This window comes from Thermobia domestica, chromosome 15 (assembly GCF_964235325.1).
Source record: "Thermobia domestica chromosome 15, izTheDome1.hap1.1, whole genome shotgun sequence".
Classification (NCBI taxonomy): domain Eukaryota; kingdom Metazoa; phylum Arthropoda; class Insecta; order Zygentoma; family Lepismatidae; genus Thermobia; species Thermobia domestica.
The window spans coordinates 34,406,300-34,426,900 of record NC_137468.1 but is presented as its reverse complement, the minus strand read 5'-3'; the positions used below and the strand labels follow the sequence as shown (position 1 = coordinate 34,426,900).

The following is a 20,601-nucleotide window of genomic DNA, read 5'->3' as shown; positions in this document are numbered from 1 at the left end:
TACATATATTTAATTCTAAACCTAACAATGACAACCAACAATGCTAAATAGTTTTCCTTTGTGTAACAATATCTACTACTACCAACACAACAATAATATACATACCCACTGTCATTAATCTTAGAAACAAAATATAAATGCCCCAAAAAGGGACACTGGTAGATAATGGGTTAACAATAAACACCAACAAATATTATAACCACTAACATACAACAGAGTTACAGACACAAAATGTTCGTTTTCAAGACTAAATGCTAAACGAATTATCCTTTATCGCTAGTCATTTGGTATTTCTGTGTATTTTCCTTAAGACGTTAAACTAAAGATCTCATTTACGCAGACATCCATTTCATCTAGAATGGAAAAACAACACCCTCCGGGAAACCAATTTCACTGAACGGAGTTTCTAACGATTACCGTGCTCACTCATCAACCACCATAGCATTAAAACATTTAGCCCGGGTTCAACTCTTTCGTCCTTCCCAGTCAAATATTGATTAACATTAAACTACCACCTCATGCATTCCCACTACTTACAGTTCCTTCAATGCTGAACACGAAATCTGTCTTCAATATACGAAAAGAAATATCAAGCAATTTTAAAGGATTCTTTATACTATTTGAATGTTTCCTTACTTTAAAATAATAATAATAATAATAATAATAATAATAATAATAATAATAATAATAATAATAATAATTTGTACATCACTGATCTCTTACCTGTGACAATGGATTTAGCTGCCTCATTGTAAACTTTTTCCTGGGTTGCATTAGGTTTGAAGACTTTATCGAATAGGTAAACTTTTCCCTGCAAAAATGAACAAAAGAATCTCAGCATCGCTATTTTATGAAGGAAAGTACACATTAATAAACTGACCAATATAAATACTCGCAATTTTAAAAAGTACCCTTAATTTAGTATTATGAAGTGTATTATTTATAGTACTTAGTATCACAGAATAATGAAAACTATTGATTACAAGGTAAGGCCAGTTTTAACTTATCTTCTGTCATTTACAAAGGTGAGTCATAAATCTTACAATATTTTCTTACCCCAGAAAGCAAGTGAGTGTATACGTCGTAATCGACCGTACGTACAAGGTCAAACTAGCTTAAGAGGTGTGTTGCAGGCGGATTATTTAACACGGAGACCGCCACTCCATTAGTATCTTCAGTCAGTTTTTAGTAGCAATGAAGATGAGTGCCCAACAACGGCTGATGCAGTCTGAGTTCGCTTAACGCTGCGGCAACAATCTCGTGCAGGTAATAAAAATGTCGAAATCAGCCATGGTATGGCTACCCCCAGAATATCATGGCACGCCATTGAGGTAAATCCATCCACTAGCAGACGACGATTAACTAACTCGGCATCTCCCAGTTCACTGTAGTGTATTACCTTCGTGAAGTGGAGAAAACTATCAGGAGCTTCTGCATTGTGCCACATCAGTTAACCTCAATCCATGTCCAGAAGCAAAAGGATGTGTGCCGAAAACTACCACAAAATCCGATAGCGTGTTTTTCCAAAATCTGAATGTGCAAAAGCAGTGGGTGAGCAAGGACCAATTTCCAGAATCGATTGAGAAACAAGGCAATTTCGAGCATTAAGCCACGTTCTTTGTGTTGTTGAATTACGAGAGAGTAAGTTACTTCGAGTTCGTTCCTAACGGTCGTACCACGTCAATGACTACATTTGTTCCCGACTGTTGCAGCGAATGTATATTGCATTATACCAAAACTGTCCTGTATTTGAGAACCGACAGAGCGCTCTGCTTTAACAGGATAACACAAAACTACACTGGGTTCAAAAAAACGTTAACGAAAAATTCAGGAACTTGGTTACATCAAATTTATGCCGACATACCGTCCTGACCTTGTCCCTATTTCGATCCATGGCGCAACTTCCCAAAATCACGATGCCTTATTAACTAGCAAGAAGTGAAAACAGCCGTGACTGATTTCTTTGTCTCTGAAGACGAGACGTGGTATCGAGTTTCAACTGACAGGAAGGTGGATCCAGATAATGCAAGACGAGGGGCTACACTGAATGTTAACTTGCTTTCACTGGACTGTAATAAATACAGGTATGTTGTGTACCAGAATATTACCAAGACTTACGACTCATCATTGTAATCGATTTAAAAAGTAAACAATACGGGTATATCAACAACAATAAATTAATACGTACACAAATTATCCGACACAGTCACTTATTAATTAAAGCTTTTCGCTAAGTTCTGGCCTAGAATATCAAAAAAAGTATCTTTGAAACGCTATAGATAACGGAGTTTACATCTTCCAGCAAGCTATAAAATTGAGTGCTTGAAATTAATGTCCTTTTTCAGCACCATGGTTATATGAGATATTATCTACTACCTAAGATGTGACTCGAAACACTGCTCGGGTTTGTATCCTAAGCAAACCGGGATCCGAAAGACTGCAAGCAACACCTAAAAATGAACACAAAATTGAAATAATAGGAGATTAATGAGGATTATTACCTTCACACACATCTATCACTTTACGTTCCGGTTGGCCGGGACCTATAGTTTGATGCAACCCTCCAATGGGAGAGTTGAGTTGATTTTAGTTTAGCGTCCCCTTTTCAGCAGCGAGGCTATATGAGACGTGGACCTACTGATTAACGTGGAATCCGAACCACATGAGCTCCCGCCGGGAATCGAACCCGGGTCTCCCACGCCAAAGGCGCGTATGCTAACCGCTTAGCCATGAGGGAGCTCTCCAATGGGAGAGTGTGGTAGGAAAAAGGTGTATGATATACAGAGTAATCACGCATACCTGTATAGCTGCCAACTACACAGATTCAAGACCCTACAGACTTGATATTTACATCCTGTCTTTCATAGCATCTACGCTGCATACGGATGTAAAGCAAAGAAACTCCAACAAGAATTGTTATAAACTGAGTTTTAGACTTTTGAGGATGAGGTTAAGACTATGTCGTCTCTATCTTTCCACGTGGAAGTATACTGAATACTTATTTGGATTCTTGGGTTGTTTGTACGAAAATTAATTTCGTTCAAATTTTTCATCTAAAAAAAATAAAAACTCCCATTCCTAACCTCTCCTTGGAATTCCAATTATGAAGAAATATTCTAGTTTTTATGGTCGAAGACAGATTCTAGCTCACTTACGACAGTAAGCCAATAAAGCACGGCTATGGAATTCTTTCCCTGTCGATCAAAAAGGCACATGAAATTTAAAATTAGCCTAGTTAGCTCAGTTAGTAGAGTATGCGAAACAATCTCACGACTGTGGATTCGACTCCACCCTGGGCGCTCAGATTTACTGTGGGAATAGCTGAACTCCCACTGGAGGCCTCCAGGTGGTGGATAGGTAAATGTCTGTTATTTAACAAGTACCGGAGAAATTCGCGATGGAACAAATCAGTACTGCTGCTTTGCAAGTAATAGAAGACAACTATAGAGAACTGTCACATGGAACAATTCGGATTCAGTCTTTCCCTCATGTTCGAGGCTGCTGGCAAATCACTAATAAACTTGAAACAATGTGTATTGAAAGAAAGAAGAGAGAACTCCGTGCGGACGCAAAGGAAAAGCAACTGGCGGGCATATGGTTATGTGGTTCTCCATTGGTACATGAAATGTCAATCACGATCATATAAAACATGGAATAAAATATGCAAGAAATTCTCTCCAGACGAGATATCGTATGGAGAAGCAAAGAATTACTGGAATCAATAGATAGATCAAAATAAATAGAAGAAAAAAATAAGGAGCTGGATCTAACAAATAGATCGTATGGTACGATTTGAGATAAAGCACGTTTAAAAACTGGACAATTATGATTTCCTTGTCCTAGTCTTCACTTACAAACGCCACGTAATGTTTCTCCGATATACACCCTCCATTCCGAAAGAAACCGAACTTTTGAAAACAAATAGTACCACTAGTGCCATCTGTTGTAATATTTTACAGGTAGATGGCATAGTCCCTCATTGATAACTGGTATAAATGCCATGACATTTGGATGCACGGCAACAAAGTTATTGCGTTTCAACTGTCAGTGTGTTGTGTACATCGGTCGGAAAATGAGTTTCAAACAACGAGCTGCAATTGAATTTTGTGTTAAACTGGGTAAAACTTTTAGTGAAACGCACCAAATTCTACAAAATGCATATGGTGATGAGTGTCTATCCCGTACGCAAGTTTACGAGTGGTTCAGGCGATTCAAATCGGGTAGAGAGACGCTGGATGATGACGAAAGATCAGGCCGTCCCAGAACCGGATTATCGGAAGAAAACATCGAAAAAGTGCGTGAATTCATCAAACAAAACAAAAAATCGTCACAGACAGTCACTGGAGAGTTTTACTTGGGCGTCATGAAGCGTTTGCTGGCAAGAATTCGTCGTATTCGGCCCGAATATCGCGAAATCGGCAGCTGGACTCTTTTGGACGATAATGCACCATCACATCGTTCGCGACTTGTAACTGAATTTTTGATCAAAAATCACATTATTCGGTTGCATCATCCACCCTATTCACCAGATCTCGCTCCGTGCGATTTCTATCTGTTCCCGAAACTGCATTTGGCGATGAAAGGAAAGTGGCACGCATCGATTGATGCCATTGAGAAGGCGACGACCGCCGTCCTAAAGACCATTCCAATAAAGGACATGGAGAAGTCGTTTGACAACTTGTTGGAGCGTGCAAATATGTGTATCGATGCAGAAGGGGAATACATTGATTAATAAAAATGATTTGTTCCAAAATGTACACTGCTTTTTTGTTTTTTTAAAAAAGTTCGGTTTCTTTTGGAATGGAGGGTGTAAGACACTGACTTGTTTAATGTCTTGACAGAGATAAGCCAAAAATAAAGTGAAAAACGATCTTCGTGGGAACTCACGGGTGTCTGAAGAAAATACAAATCAATATTTCCTGTGCATATCACCGATCTTCTGCTGATATTAAATATGGTAGTCGAATGATCATAGTTGATTTACTTTGCTGAATAGTTTCAGACCCATCGCGACGACCCACTTCTGGTGTTAATACTAACCGACGGGTCCAGCGTGTCGACCCACTATTTCTGACTTTCTAGACCACGAGTCGGTACCTCCTAATTCAAGAAGTTCCTCAACTGCTTGATGATACTAGATCACCATTGACAATTATGCGTTCCTTCGGAAGTCGAACACAGAGCTAAGTGTGTCAAATTAAATATAGCCAAGAAAAAGAAAATCAGAAGGGCAATGACTTAAATGTTTTACCGGCGAAGTTAATTACTGTAAAATCGGTACTGTTCATTTTGTATTTTTATATTCGGAAGCTCTATCGGGCACCTAATTTCAAGGACCGTTAAGACCTAAAATATTCAGCAGTAAGATCTTTACATGCTTAATGCTTCGACTTCCACCAATGTTCAAACAGTTATCAGAGCGGGTGACCAACTTGCCCAAACCTTCCTCAACGAAACATCTTGCCAGTATCCGGCAAGTACGCACCGTTTCGTTTGAACCATCAATGCGGAACGATACTGTGAGACTGAAAACCCTTCGGCGTGCAATCCAAAACAGAAGGATAGAAATGCTCAATAAAGGAGTTGTATTGCTCCATGACAATGCTCGTCCCCATACTGCTGATGCCACCCAAACGTTAATCCGACAGTTTGGTTGCGAGCAGTTTGACCATCCGCCGTACAGTCCCGACTAGGCTCGTCTGACTACCAGTTGTTTCTGTACCTGAAGCGCGAGCTCAGCAGTAAGCGCTCTGAAAGTGACGACGGAAAAGACTTTGTGGAGTTATGGTTGTCTCCACTATGTTTCTTTGAAGAAGGTTTAAACAAGTTAATCACCCATTATGACAAGTGTTTGAATATTGGTGGAAACTATGTCGAAAAATATTTTAAAAGTGTGCTCTTTCAAGTAAAAATAAATTTGCCTTGAACAAATCTGTTTTAGTATTTTTTTTTTTAACGGTACTTACTTTCCTGATACGCCTCGTACAATTTAAAGTGGTATCCGAACAATTATTATGTCTTTCAAATCGGGAATCAAACCCCAAGCCCCGTACAACAAAGGTACGTGCGCGCTAGCCACTAGACAAGCATGGATTACCGGATAAATATACAATATAGTTCAGAATACTTTATATTGAAATAGTCTCACATTTAAAGACAAAATATAAAAGAAACCGTGGAATATTTCTCTCCTATGCAGTTTATTATTATTATGAAGAAATTTATTTCTCTGGAAAAGAACAGCGAACTTCCGTTATCACAAATGACACGTTTTCCACTATCTTGCTACTGAACTCCCATGAGATGTGGAAGTCGGATATTCAAGAATGATTACTGTTACGTATAGGATTCAGCTTCTCTTAACAATAACGCGTTTTCGCATGCCTGTCACGCCATATGAGCTATTGTTTTCATATTGTAACTTAATATTCATTCATTCAAATAAACCACCATTACAAACAATCATATTTACGAATTACAACTGACAGTGTTCTACTTCAGCTTTCTAATCTAAAGTTAATCTATTCAAAACAAAACACTACAATGGTGACTGTAAATTTATCTCTATCTCTTCTGAACATTGAGTTTCAATTACAGTTTAGAAACAAACACACTGCTAAATACGATTGGTCTGAAGCATTCAATAAGCTGAGCTCCTGTAATATTGCTAATAACGTGTCGAGCTAAACAAAGACGAGTCTGATGAACGACAGGGGAAAAAACGTAAAAAATCAATATATAGTAATAGTATAACAACAACACAATGATATATTCAATGTACTTCCAGTGTATTGCAATAATTTGCTCCGCGATGCCTGAGGACAAGCTTTGAATTCTTGAAGTTCTAATCGATCACTCGAGTGTAACTCATCGCACCTCCCGCGGACAGAGCCGAACGATCAAGGCTCTGGCTCCGACTGCTCCGTAGCCAGGATTCATAAACAAGGGTTTATGAGTTGTCATTTTCAATTTTATTTACAGACCCTAGAAAGGATATTATTTTATATATATATATATATATATATATATATATATATATATATATATATAACGAACCTCATAGAAGTTTGATGATCAAGTAATAAAGAAATTTTTAAAAACGGGGAAAGGGAGAGCAGAATCTACGGTTTTAGACCATCATCACGCTAAATGGCGCATCATGAATCGAATTCGCGACCGTCTATATTCGTAAGGTATCTATTACTTAGTGATGTGAAGTAATTCAATACTGATCCAAAACTTACTTTAACACAAGACTAAACACTTCAAGAACCTTCACTATTATTATTTCATTTAATTCTGGCAATTCCACCGATGTACAAATTGAATTAATATTACTGGTATAGGTTAACTTAACTGTCCTGACGAATACAAGCAACAAAGCATCTAATGCATTAATATTGCAAGAAAAAGTATATAGAATGATTTTTTAAAATAAAATATACAATTACTAATCTGAAATCGCGGGCAAATTATTTATATCAGCATTACGTACATAAGACTTCCATGAATCATGACATGACAACAACTTCATTAGTTTGTACTAGCCTAACGCTCTCTTTCCAGAATAGAGACAATATAAAGACGTGTACAAACAGCTTAAAGTGAATCCGACCGTTAAGAATTTCGCTCTGTTCTCCCGCACTCCCGAACACTACCACTGCAATTTAATTGTATGTCATATTCTAGTGGTAAAGAGCGAGTGCGCACTTCCTGCTGTGAATGGATGTTATTGAATTTCATTCATAGTATAGTTTGTTAGTGCAATAAAAAATAAAGATTATAATATTGGCTTCGGAAGTGCACAACAATTTCTTCAGTGGGGATGTTAATATTTCTTAAGTTTAAAATTTTTCTAAAGTCAGTGTTACCTTTAGTATACGTATATGCAAAAAAAAAAAAAAAAAAAAAAAAAAAAAAAAAAAAAAAAAAATCAGATTTCATGGCTAACAAAAGAAATACTTTCCTTCAGCTCTAATATTCTATTATAAATAAACTTTTCTCAGAATTAATTCCTGCGGTTAGGAACTTCAATTACTTTATGCATCTACTAGAACTTTCCTCTAGTTCAAAGTTTCTAATGCAGAGTTTCTCAAAATTTTTCATTCATGATACCTTTCACGTCCAAATTAAAATGGCGGAACCGACGAAAATAGTATTAAAGTATTCGACAATTTTTAATAGCAATCCCATTTATTATGCACTATCATTGAACAGAAAAGCACCTTTTTTTTTTTAGATTTGGTAGTATTATATAAATTAGCATCACACTATTATTTTAAAATGTAATAAATTTAAATTACTGTAAATATGATTACTTTTAAACTGTTCTATATACACATGAAAATCAAGGTTTTCATAAAAACTTCAAAAATAATAAATCACTGAAAATATTAAATTTTATATACAAACAAGAAATTGCGTTTTCATAAAGTCTTCAAAATATTAAATTACTGTAAATATAATCATATTTACAGTAATTTAATATTTTGAAGTGTTTATGAAAACCTGATTTCTGAAATGTGACATGAAACCTAATGTGACATGAGAATCATTTTTCATACAAAACATACCACATGTGCTGAGACTTCAGTGGAAGGAGTGGGTTGATTTTGCGCCTGCATATCATAAATAAAATATAAATAAAATAGAGAGTTTGTTTGTGTGTGCGCCCTGGGTACCATACTAGTGTACCGAGCGAGTTACCAAATTCTGGTCACGGGTACCTTTGTCCAAGCCCCAGACCAAGATTAAGCATTTTTTTTTAAATTCGATTCAGGGGGTCTCAGGGGGAGGGAGACATGTAAAAATAATCCAAAATGACAGTTATTCGTGTCAAATCCATACTTTTTGTGGTCGCTCAGATGACTGGAGATACTCCCAAGGACGTTGATTTCCAAATACAGCCCCCATGCGAAGAATGAGAATTTCAGCTAGTCCAGAATAAAACATGAACGTCGAAATTCTAGAACAATGCCTTCACAAATACGAATTTCCGTTGTATTATACATTAAGCGAGTTTTTATTATTATTATTATTATTTAACAGAAGAGATTTGATAATTAAATTATGAAACATTGTTTTCAACAAAAGATATAAGTGTATAATTTGTTATAATTGTGCGGCATAAACATAGCGATAAATTTAAATTGTCCATCAATTGTTAGCAAATAACTCTTAGGCATTTTGTTTGTACAACGTTTGTTGTATTGTTAATTTCACGTCCCTAGCCGCTACATATGATAAACTTCCCTCAAACTTCCAACTTTCTTCTTTAGGACCCCTTAAAGCAATTTCCTGTAGTTAAGTATAAGTTTAAAGAATAAATTTCATTTTGTAACTCCAAAATTGTCACGTAAGTATTAATATACTTTTGTTTAGGTTTCGATAATTTTAAAGACTTGTTTGAGTTTAACGTTCCGTTCAGCAACGAGGTTATATGAGATGTGGACCTACTAAGTAACGTGGAACGAACCACATGCGCTCCCGCCGTTATTGCTAAATGTACTAAGAATATGCAGAATACAGATGCTAATGACTTTTGTCCACGATGGTACATTTTCTTCCCATGGATGGGCCCAAACAGAGATACTTCATACTTAGGCCCATATCACAGGAAATTTTGAAGGAATGCTGGTAATATTATTTTCCAAAGTTGGCAACCCTTAGTAGGTACTGTACTGTTCTTCATAACCCCGCTTTGCATTAAGGACGTGAAAGACAGAACTCAACTGCACGATGCATAAATAGTAACATACATTGTTTGTTTCTCTATGCATGACCCTTGTACATACTCAGCACTTCCTCCCAATAAGATTAATCCAGAACATTATATACAAATACTCGATCGAAGGTCAACAACTACTTACCTCGTATGCTACTAGGTTTTACCTGCAGGACTGTCATTGTATAAATGAAATATTTAGATTCATTGGCACGCTTCCATCGTATATGCCAATGGATACAAGAATATCAATGAAATAATTGGATGAATGAAAAACTGAAATACCTAAGACCTTAAGCTTTTCTGTTTTACGTCTTATGAAACATCAAGGCTATGAAGGATGACATACTATTAGCGTGGCCTAACCACACAGTCAGGATTTAAATCCGGTGCAGTACACAGTCCATCATGTAAGATCGACCTATCACATTATTCGCCATTCAGACTATATGGCACGACATGGGAATTATATTACAATTTCATGTGCAAATCTGAACCAATATTAACTGCAGAATTTAACAAGACTGCAACTTCATTTACTCATTCTATTGCTTACGAAATTCCAAAATGTTTTTTCAACAGTAACAGTTCTGTGATTACAATCCAAAGAGCTTTCTGCTTAAGACTTGGTATTCCATCTAATAAGAATGTTTCTGATTAGAAACAGGGGCGGATTCAGGAAGGTAATAACCCCCTAATAGGATATTTTTTATTTTAAAAATAAAACATATCCTTTTTTTTTTTTTTTTTTTTTTTGCAATACACTCTTACCTTAATTTGACTTCGAACGCCCCCCCCCCCCCAAAAAAAACATTCAGCCTGAATCCGCCCCTGATCGGAAGACTATCTTACAGTGGATTGATAATTCCCAAACAACGGGTTTCATGTTGAAAATAATAATAATAATACTGTAATAATAATATCATCACCATCATCTAGCCGACCTAAAAGTGCTCGTACACTTCAGAATATTGAGACAATCTATTTTCCAGCCCGTAAAATTTTCTGCAAAGAAGTATGCTGCAGCTGTTGGGCTTCCTAAGGAAACTGTAAGAAAAATCTTACAAGAACATCTGCAGTAATTACAAACTCTTTTCGGTATCATTTTATATATATATATATATATATATTTATAAACAACTTTCTATCTGACATACTTTTTGTTTTATTAGCCTTTAGAATTTGGGAGGTTTCATTGGGTCACCCTGTAGAATAGTTAAAGATTTACAAGACGGCGAAAGACATCATCAACACAGCCTATCACTACGATAGTTATCAAAGCTTTGTGTGTAACATATCCCTGTTGAAACTGAAATATCTAACACCCTGGCTTATTTTGTTCCACTGGTGTCACCTAATTATTGCCTCCCATTACTGCAGCAAGGGGACCAGAGGAAAGAAGGTCTCGCAGAATTAACGACACTAATGAAGCCCATATACGCTGATGTGCAAAGCATTATTCGAAAGGTTGCATGTAAGGGCCCGGAAGTGTGTCATGAGGACGGGAAATGTGGCGGAGGTTCATTGCGGGAAGAAATCGAACATTATTACTTGGAGCCGAAATGCGCGCATTCTGTATAAGTCAGTTTTAGTGAGCGAGGGGTACTGCCCAGTTGAATATGGCAACAGACAGTAGGAAAATGGCACCACGAATCTTTTGGATGCGTTTAGAAAGGGTCGCATCATCGAGCACTTGGAACGAGGTGGCACAGACAGAACAGTTGCCCAAGCCATTAATATACATTGCTAATGGATGCGCAATGACTGGAGCCGCGTGCAAGTCATGAATCAATCTCGATACAATTCCCAGAGTGATTCCCATCGCACACTGATTAGATCTGACCAAAGAGTCTGCTTTCATCACATGAACATGTGGAAAGGGATCTGTATGGTAGCAGTATCGTTTAGTCTGGACAGGCATTATGGTGATATTCGTACAGCTCTCAACTTCAATGCAGGATCCACCACTCTCCAGACGTACAGGAACGAGGTGCTGCATACTTATGCGCAGCTTTTCAGGGGGCGCAATAGGCTCACAACTTCTGCTCATAAATGAAAATGCCCGCTCTCATCGTACCAACCTGGTGGACGAATTACCTTACCGACGGAAGACATTCAATGCATTGAGTGGCCAGTACGGCCTTCCGACCTAAACCTGATTGAACATGCTTGAGACGCACTAGGGAGACTTTTTACTGGAACATGACAGCCATCCCCTGTACTTACTCCACAAATCCCACTAAATTTTATTTCACTCCACTAATAAGGTATTTCTTTCTCCAGTTACGTTATTAATGGAGTGAAATAAAATAGATGAAACAAGTAAGTTAGAAAAGCAATGTTTCTTTAATTATTATTCATCAGCTACGTAAGATACCAACCGGCTAGTGCTCACTTAAGAACACTTACGTAGAAGGATAATTTTATGTAGAACTAATGTAAATAAGACAAGTAATGCTATTAGGAAGTTAATCAACAACATGTAGAACAATAATCAACGAATATACCTATGAACTGATGAAAAAATGAAATTTTTGCAGGAATGTTAATTTCTAGATAGCTTTTGAGTGCTTTTGTGGTAAGCATTTTTCAATATTTAATATGCATCCCATTAAATCAAACAGCCGTTTTCACTGTTGTACTCACTTAAGCATCCATTTTTTAAAATACATTGTCGAAGTTTTAGTGGCCGGAATGTCGCTTTTCACTACGATTTAGTAGTTCAAGTGTTTTCAAGTCGGCAAACACAATCACCCTGCCTTTATAATAAGTGAAATCCTAGATAGCAGTTAGGTTTACCAACTCTCTTTTATATATTTACACTGTTCGACCGTCCCCCGGGGAGACAAAAATCTTCAATCACCACCTAGGATGTAGTGTGTCAAAAATTAAGAATCGAAAAATGAAATCTTTAAGTTTTACGTCCCACGATTATGCCGGTTAGGCTAAAGGAGACGGTGATGATGATAGATAAGTGAAATTGTGGAATGAAGAAAGTGGAAGGAAACGGGAGAACCCCGAGAAAACCCACGAGCACGGTGTTTGTCCACCACAACGTCCACGCGGCGCGAGCTGGGATCGAACCAGGGACTCCAAGCACCGCAGGTGAACGCTTTACCACTGAGCCCCCTAAACTAGGAATTGAGGTCGGTGACGGATGGTGATATCCAAACCGGAAGAAGTACAAATGAACCATTTCCGGTTTTTACGTTGATGCCTATAGATCAAAAACAGTTTATCAATAGCAAGAAGTTGTTTTCTGTAATCGATTAATAGTTTCATGAATACATTTCATCTCCATCCCTAACTCTCTGCTAAAACCAGAAGTGGTAGATATCCACAACATTTTTTGTTTTGAATATTGATCTACATAGAACAAAAAGGAAGAAAGCGAGAAGAGTTTTTTAAAAAACTGATTCAGCGTTCTAAGAATAGATACAGTCAGCGACAAAAGTTATTTCAGTTTGGTAAAATTTATCTCGGGAATAACGGTGGTATGGCTGGAACGTACAGAAAATTACATTCTTTTTAATTTACTGAAAACTGTATTCAAAACTAATTTCATCAAACGGAAAGAACTTTTGTCGCCAACTGTACAATCTTATCACGGCAAGGTTCTAGAACACAGGTCCTCCTTCCCATTTAGCTGTAATAAAGACAGAAAACAACGTGCCCTGCGGGGCTCTAATCCGCCTTCACTCGCTAACGCTCGCTCGGAAATACTATGTAAATTAAATATCAAACTTTGGTACAGAAAGGAACCAACCTAGCTACTGACCTATACTGGGGAACCTGTGTTCTAGAACCTTCCCTTTTATCACCCCTATTCAAACCGTAAGTGGAGGAAATCACTGATAAAGGAAGTCACGTACTCTTGTAACACTAGCCCACAGACTTATAGCTGGTATTTTACTCTTGTACGTTAAACACAAACTTGTTATACAAAATCTAAGCGTCAGACAAAACGAAAAAGATAATAAAAGGTCATCACAGTACGGATACTAATTACGGAAGTTTAATCTTGGATTATATGATGGTGCGTAGTAAGGTCATAGTTGGTAAACTGACAAAAGAGCATAAACCTACTGTCTTAGTAACTGACCTAGGAAGTGTGTAATGCAAACGGAAGAGAAAGTTGTCGATTGCTCTTAGAAACAATCGATAGTGCCCCACAATGTATCGTCCCTTCGGAACTCGGTGCTACCCAATATTAGAAGAGCATAAATCTGTAAAATCTATGGAAAAAATACGTGATTCATTTAATAGGATGGTATAACAATCAAAAATATATTGGGGCCTTACCTCTCATATGCATAATAAGGCAGAAATATGAAATGCAAAGTGTGCTCCTTACCACGTAGTACGTAAGACATAATGAAGTGAAATGCTATATGAAGACAGTCTACAAAATGATCATGAAAGTTCAGCAAAGCTGTAGAACACGCACGGCATTTGTTTTATGCCATAGGATGTTGTTCTCGTTGGCATATACCTACCATCACTGACGCGCCTGTACTCTATGGAAGCACCCTCGCGCAATGATGTTCACCCCCCTGATGCACTCGTGCCCTGACTCGGTAAGATATCATTAGTGCTTTTTAGTGGACACCTAGCACAAGTTCGTTTGTATTTTATTCACCGTTGCCAAACTCTATTTTCCCCCACAGTTTCATGGAAACAAGTAAGCAAGAAATTAACAGATATTTGCGAAATTTCATTTCACCTGAAGTAGGAACATCAATCAGGAGTATCTGTGAATATAGTATATTAACAGACATAAGTAGTTAGGAAAATAACGTTTAAAATAGTTTTATGTTCCTCCGATCACGAGAGAGAGGGGTTTCAGCGGAACCTTAGCTCAACTTTCATCTGTAAATGTTACGAATATGTAGATCTCTATTCTCAATCGGCACCCAAAATTACAGTGTAATTAAACACCCACTAGAATGTGAGTACATCTCGTGATACACGATATCTATTCCTGAAGAAAAAATTGTAATAAATGATGATACATTATTAAGAATATTAATAACAAAACTTTTTTCCTCTCCCGACAAGTTATTTCTGCATATACCAGTTTATCGAGGCGCAGCGACGATATGTAAATATTTTATTATCCCAAAATTGTGAACGGCAAGAGTTGTAATAAATATTTTACAGAAAACGTTGTCTTCAATCGAAGTTACGTATTTACAGTAACTTAACACAGTACAGTATATTATGTTATTTTAAAGAATGCCACAATTAATACTGCAAATTATTGAGTATTTCCTTGCGAGACAATGGGAACTTTTCCATCCAAAATCGAAGGTTCATATCAGCATTCTGTGTTTTAGAAATATAGCCAAGTGTTAACTACGAGAATGTTAATCAAAGAACTAGTAAATCGAGAACTTTCATTGAAACGAACTCCCCTCCTAGACGACAGCAGTGTAGTTTTTCCAAATTTTGTTCACAATCATCGAAGCTTCAGTAGTAATTATTTCATCGAGTACTCAAACTCTTTTTGAATAGCACAAGAATAAAATAAGAACAATAAAGGTTTACCTGTTACTGAATCATGTAAATCATTTCTAACGGAAATGCAAATAATGACAGTCACCTATATGCAAGGCTTGCAAAATTCAATAGCCTGCTCGCCATTTTTTTTTTTTTTTTCACAGGGAGTACAGGCCGATCAATAAAGAAAAAAAAAGTAAATTCAAGAATAAATCGCAGATGTCGCTCTTTTTTTACTTATAAGAGACATGCAAATTAACAAAATAAAAATGTGTTATGTTTACCGTGTCGCAAAGTAGTTTTTTGTTTATTGTATAAACACTGTGACTGCAAAATGGTCTGGTTAATAGATTTTCTGGCTGGCGAGTACTCGCAAACAAGATTTTTCAAGCTTTGCCTATATGTATGTAGGCTATTACACACATCACAAGAAAATAGATAGTATTGGTTACTTATGGCAAGAATGTTCATTTATATAATAGACAATGATGATTTAACTACTACTCATATTAGGCAAAGTACAACACAAACAAGCTACCAATATTCTGGCATGGCACTATCGATACATATTCCCTAATATAGTTTTCTGGTTTAAGTTATATCCCCTACTAAAGAACAAACTCGAGACCAGCTAAGCAAACAGAATGCAAATGGCCTTAGCCACGAAGAGGGAGAGAATTTTGTGAATCTAACTGTTCAGTAAAGGATGTTTAAAGCAGGAGGGGGGGAGGGGGAGTTCAGTTCAAGCATCACGATCTCTCCAACCAGAAAAATGATCTCATTTCAGTAATATCTTTACACAGTATTGAAAAATTTCATATTTGTTGACTAATTGCAGATATGAATGCAAAATGCAGATCTTACACTTGGCCCCTACTTTAGTAATTTAATTTAGTGGTGTATACAGAACAGCAATCGGATATTTAGGCATAATCTTCCAGCCACATGGCATCTAAACCAAGAAACTGGAAATGTATACTTTCCAATAACACACAAATACATTATTGCTGTATCCAGTGGCGGCGTTTGAACGTTAAAAGTGGGGGGGGGGGGCTAGATATGATCTGAAAATGTGTATATCAATGTTAGTGTTCCTGGCTGTTTCTAACACTTTGTTTGACGAAAGGTTGTATAACTAATAGGATACTACATTTTTCAGTGAAAATACTTTATATCGTGTTTCATATTTAATTAACTAAATTGACAAGTGCAACGCACATAGGTACTAACCCTTGATTCCTTGCTCATGAACATCTTAAAATTGTGTGATGAGATTATTTAATAACATAATTATAAAACAAATAAATAGAAAGGACATTATTAATCATACTAATGAATAGTGAGGCTTGTTTTGTAGAAGTTATATTGAAACTGGGGATTAATGAACAACTTACATTTTTAATTCCACATTTGCCATTAAATGTATGTTATTACTCTTAGAAAATGAAAGACAATAAATACTACAGGTATATGCTACGACGCAATTATAATATTAATTCCTTTGAATTGCAATTAAAATGCAGTTCCTGTAGCTGTCTCAACTCCACGGGAAGACAAATAACCAATACACAATTACGCAACAACAAATATTATATGGTACCATTTTTTTTCTATGAACTAGTATATGCAAAAACTTTACATTTTCAAATGAAACTATGATACATGAACCATTTTAAATTATGGCTTTTTAAACGTAAATTATTGAATTTCAGTCAATCAGTTACAGCATCATCCCTATTTATCCTAGGATCATGGTTAGTACCTCATTCTCTTCAGAACAGAACAACCTTTCAAACGGTTTCATTTATGTTTTCCTATCATGTCCCTAAGGCGGGAAATTTTGAGGGAAAGATGGATTTTTTCTGATTTTTTTTAAAACTTTGATCCCCTCTGGACCCTCTTTTTTAACGCACAGATCTCAAAATCAACTGAAAAAACTGAATGTATTAAATGTGTATAAAAAATTTCAAGCTTCTATCTTGAAAACTAAATGCGGGAAAATGTTTACCAATGAGCTAAGAACATTCCCACAATGCCCCAGATGACTCGGATGTAATACAAAATTTTCCTGAGACATCCCTATTTATCCTATGATCATTGTTCGTACATCATTCCCTTCAGAATAGAACATACTTTCGAACGGTACCACTCACATGTCTCCATCATGTACCTGAGGTGGGAAGATCATGAAAAAATGGATTATTTGTTTAAAAAATATTCTTTCTTTGTACTTTTTTGCCCATCTGTACACCCCTGTTTTAACGCAGAGATCTGAAACAAATCTAAAAAATACTAAGCGGTGTACTAAATGTATGTGCAAAATTTCAATCTTCTAGGTGCAAAAGTAAGCCCGGAAAAAATAGTATCTCTACAATACTCCAGATCTCCGTATAAAAAAGGATCTCAGGTAAAAATTCCCTGAGACATCCCTATTTATACTAGGATCATGGTTCGTACATCATTCTTTTTAGAACAGAACAGCCTTTCAAACGGTACCATTTACGTCTCCGTCATGTATCTGAGGAGGGAAAATGAAGATTCTAGCCTATCACCGAAAAATATATTATATAATTTAAAAGAGTTAAGTGGCCACTTCAAAAAAGTGGGGGGGGGCAACTGCCCCCCCTAATCGCCGCCCATGGCTGTATCTACTATTTATGAAAAAATGCTAACACTGCTTAGTAAACAAACGCAACCCATACTCCACAATGTCTATAACCATTAAATTATTTACCTCTTACCGAGTAATCTATTCATAAAAACTTAACATTTATACCACAAAATATAAACTTTTTTTTTCTTCCATCGCATAAATACACATGCCGGCTATACTACGAACATCTAAGCCAGAAAGCATTCGAACGTAAATCCTGATACATTCATCTCTGTTGACATTGAAGGCTTTTGTTTACTTTTCAGTTCAACTCCTAAGATGACTAAATGATCTGTTCCGCGTTTTCTTCTAGTGCTATTGTTACAAATTGTAACATTTGTTTTCACTGCAGTGTACAAAGTAGTGCTAAGCCTACGTGCGGTTCTGCACGATGATTCACGGCTAGCTAAGTGAACTTTCCAATGACACGTCGCTGTATGTTTCAGATGGTGCATTACATATAAGAATTTTATTTAAATACACTATGAATCCATATTTTGTTTCAGTGTGTAAACATATAATTATTAAAACACTGAAGTTTTGTATCAGCTGAGCCGACAATTGTATAGCACCAACGCCCTGCTCAAACTTTCGTTCCACATACTATGCAAAAAATTCAATTAACATGAAGTTTACACAAATATCACACACAAACCTTACACAGACATTTACTTACCCCAATAGATATACAGTTGTCGTCTGAACCAGACGGGAATTTGACGATAAATTTTGAGCCTGCCTTTTCCTCAGAGTCGTTCAGTGGTCTGAAACGACACACTACTTTAATACTGTCCTCTGCGGGAACTTCACGTTCACCTGACATTGTTAATGTTTAAAAAAGGAACCTGTATACTACAGCTTCGTATAGTTAAATTGGAACTTAAAACCGTGCATAAATAACAACAAATTACTTCACGAAAATTCCCATGAATGCTACTGACACTTTACAGCAAGATGGCTACCATTTCTACCTACTGCAAGTAGTGAGCAGTTCACATACGATGATAATTGTTACGATTACAACACGAACACTAAATATATCAAAGGCACTGCACACTTAGCAGGCGTGTCCTCTCTCACTCTAAAATATCCCAGTTAACGTTTTTTAGAAAACTAGGAGGGAATGAGATCGGAATACCCGCAAAACGCACAGAATGTAAATCCTACATACTACCGCAATCTGCCATTTTCCGAACGTGCATGATGGGAAATAAAATGACGTCACTGAAAATCTCATGCAGCCATGCGCAGCTCCTATTGATCGCATAGCTCAGCTGTGTGAAGAAAAGCAATAGAGGAAAGAGACATACTCATGACTCAGGCGGAGACGAAGGTTGATTCAAACTATCTGATAAGGAATAGTTACTATGACCTGCTTTTCTTAGCTATGACGATTCTTATTTACATCCGCTAGACTATGAGTTAGTCCTTTTATCTTTTTAGTTAGATTGTGTCTTTTCCAAAGGGTTTGCGGGGAGTATTCAATTCTTTGTGACAATACCTACCGATTCCTTCACTTTCCAAAATAGACTGCATCTCAGATAGAAGTTCTGTATTGACACTGTGGGAATGAGGAACAAAAGATAGGCACCAGACCAGCAAGTGCACAGAAGAAAAAGAAAAATGGGGTTAGGGATATTCATTAGTCCTCTTTCCATCTTTTATTTTATTTTTATTTATTTGTTTGTTCTGCATTTTTCAAAATATTGTGCAATTTAAAGTATAATAAGTTTATCTGCGTTATTACGTGTATTTAGTAGTTAGAAAACACAACTTAGTAAAAAAAATGTTAGTATTGATATGTTCCTCTTTATCAAGGACTATATATTGAAGGACATTTTGAAGTTGTACGGTTAGATCCATGTGGAATTGGACAACAATGAATAGCATCTCAGAAACATTGGTTTGTTAATTGAGTAATATTTAGTACTTATTACTAGAAAATTACTCAGAAAATTTTTAATATTGAATTATTTTATTTTATTTTTTTAAGAGAAAAAGTGAGACAGATTGGTGCTTAAAAGGTTATAAAGGCACCAAATCAAAATTGTATTCTGTGAGCTTCCAAACTGATTTGAAGGAAGGAATTTATTCTTACCGAAAATATCATATGTGTAAAACAAGAATTTTAGGAACGATTTTTAAAAAAATGGATCAAAAGATTGCTATCTTGTCCAATAATTTTAAGAATGATCAAAAAATCGGAAGATTGCGATCTTGGCCTATAATTAGTTTTTGAATCAGGGGCCACAAACGTTTTGAACGACTTTTTTTTTTTTTTTTTTTTTTTTTTACGGAATAAGCATATCAAATTGAGTTAAGTGATGGTTTGGGTTTGGCTACACTATATGTAGTTCTCCAGATGTAAAGCTACAAGAAAATTTTTGAATGAATGAAATATATTGGATTTTTTGGATCAGGAGCCTTAAATCTAGTTTTCTTTCTTCCTTGCTTCCTTTTCTCTATTTCTTTCTTTTCTTTCTTTCTTTTCTTTTCTTTTTTTTTTTTTACGGAATAAGCACATCATACTGAGTTAAGAGATAGTTTTGGATTCGCTACACTATATGTACTTCTCCAGATATAAGACCTACAAGAAAATTTTTTAATTGGAATACATTGGATCTTTTGATCCAAAAAAGTAAAAATGTAAGAAATCGAAAACGGTAACAGGAACAATAGATTTAATTTTTAGTTTAGCGTCCCTTTCAGCAACGAAGCTATGTGA

The 20,601-nt window shown here is 36.3% G+C and overlaps 1 protein-coding gene across 4 annotated transcripts in view; it reads right to left on the bottom strand.

Moving 5' to 3' along the window:
* The window catches only part of Khc (kinesin heavy chain), an 86,791-nt gene extending 67,697 nt beyond the window's left edge, over positions 1–19,094 (bottom strand). For 3 of the 4 annotated variants that reach the window (XM_081739563.1, XM_081739564.1, XM_081739566.1), the window contains exons 1-2: positions 18,553–19,094; positions 724–811 (exon numbers count right to left, since the gene is read on the bottom strand). In XM_081739563.1, coding sequence (XP_081595689.1) covers positions 724–811; positions 18,553–18,699 — 235 coding nt within the window. In that variant the 5' untranslated portion in view covers positions 18,700–19,094. The remainder of the gene's footprint in view (positions 1–723; positions 812–18,552) is intronic. The other variant, XM_081739565.1, reaches the window with a different exon arrangement.
* Between the last annotated feature and the right edge of the window lie 1,507 nt (positions 19,095–20,601).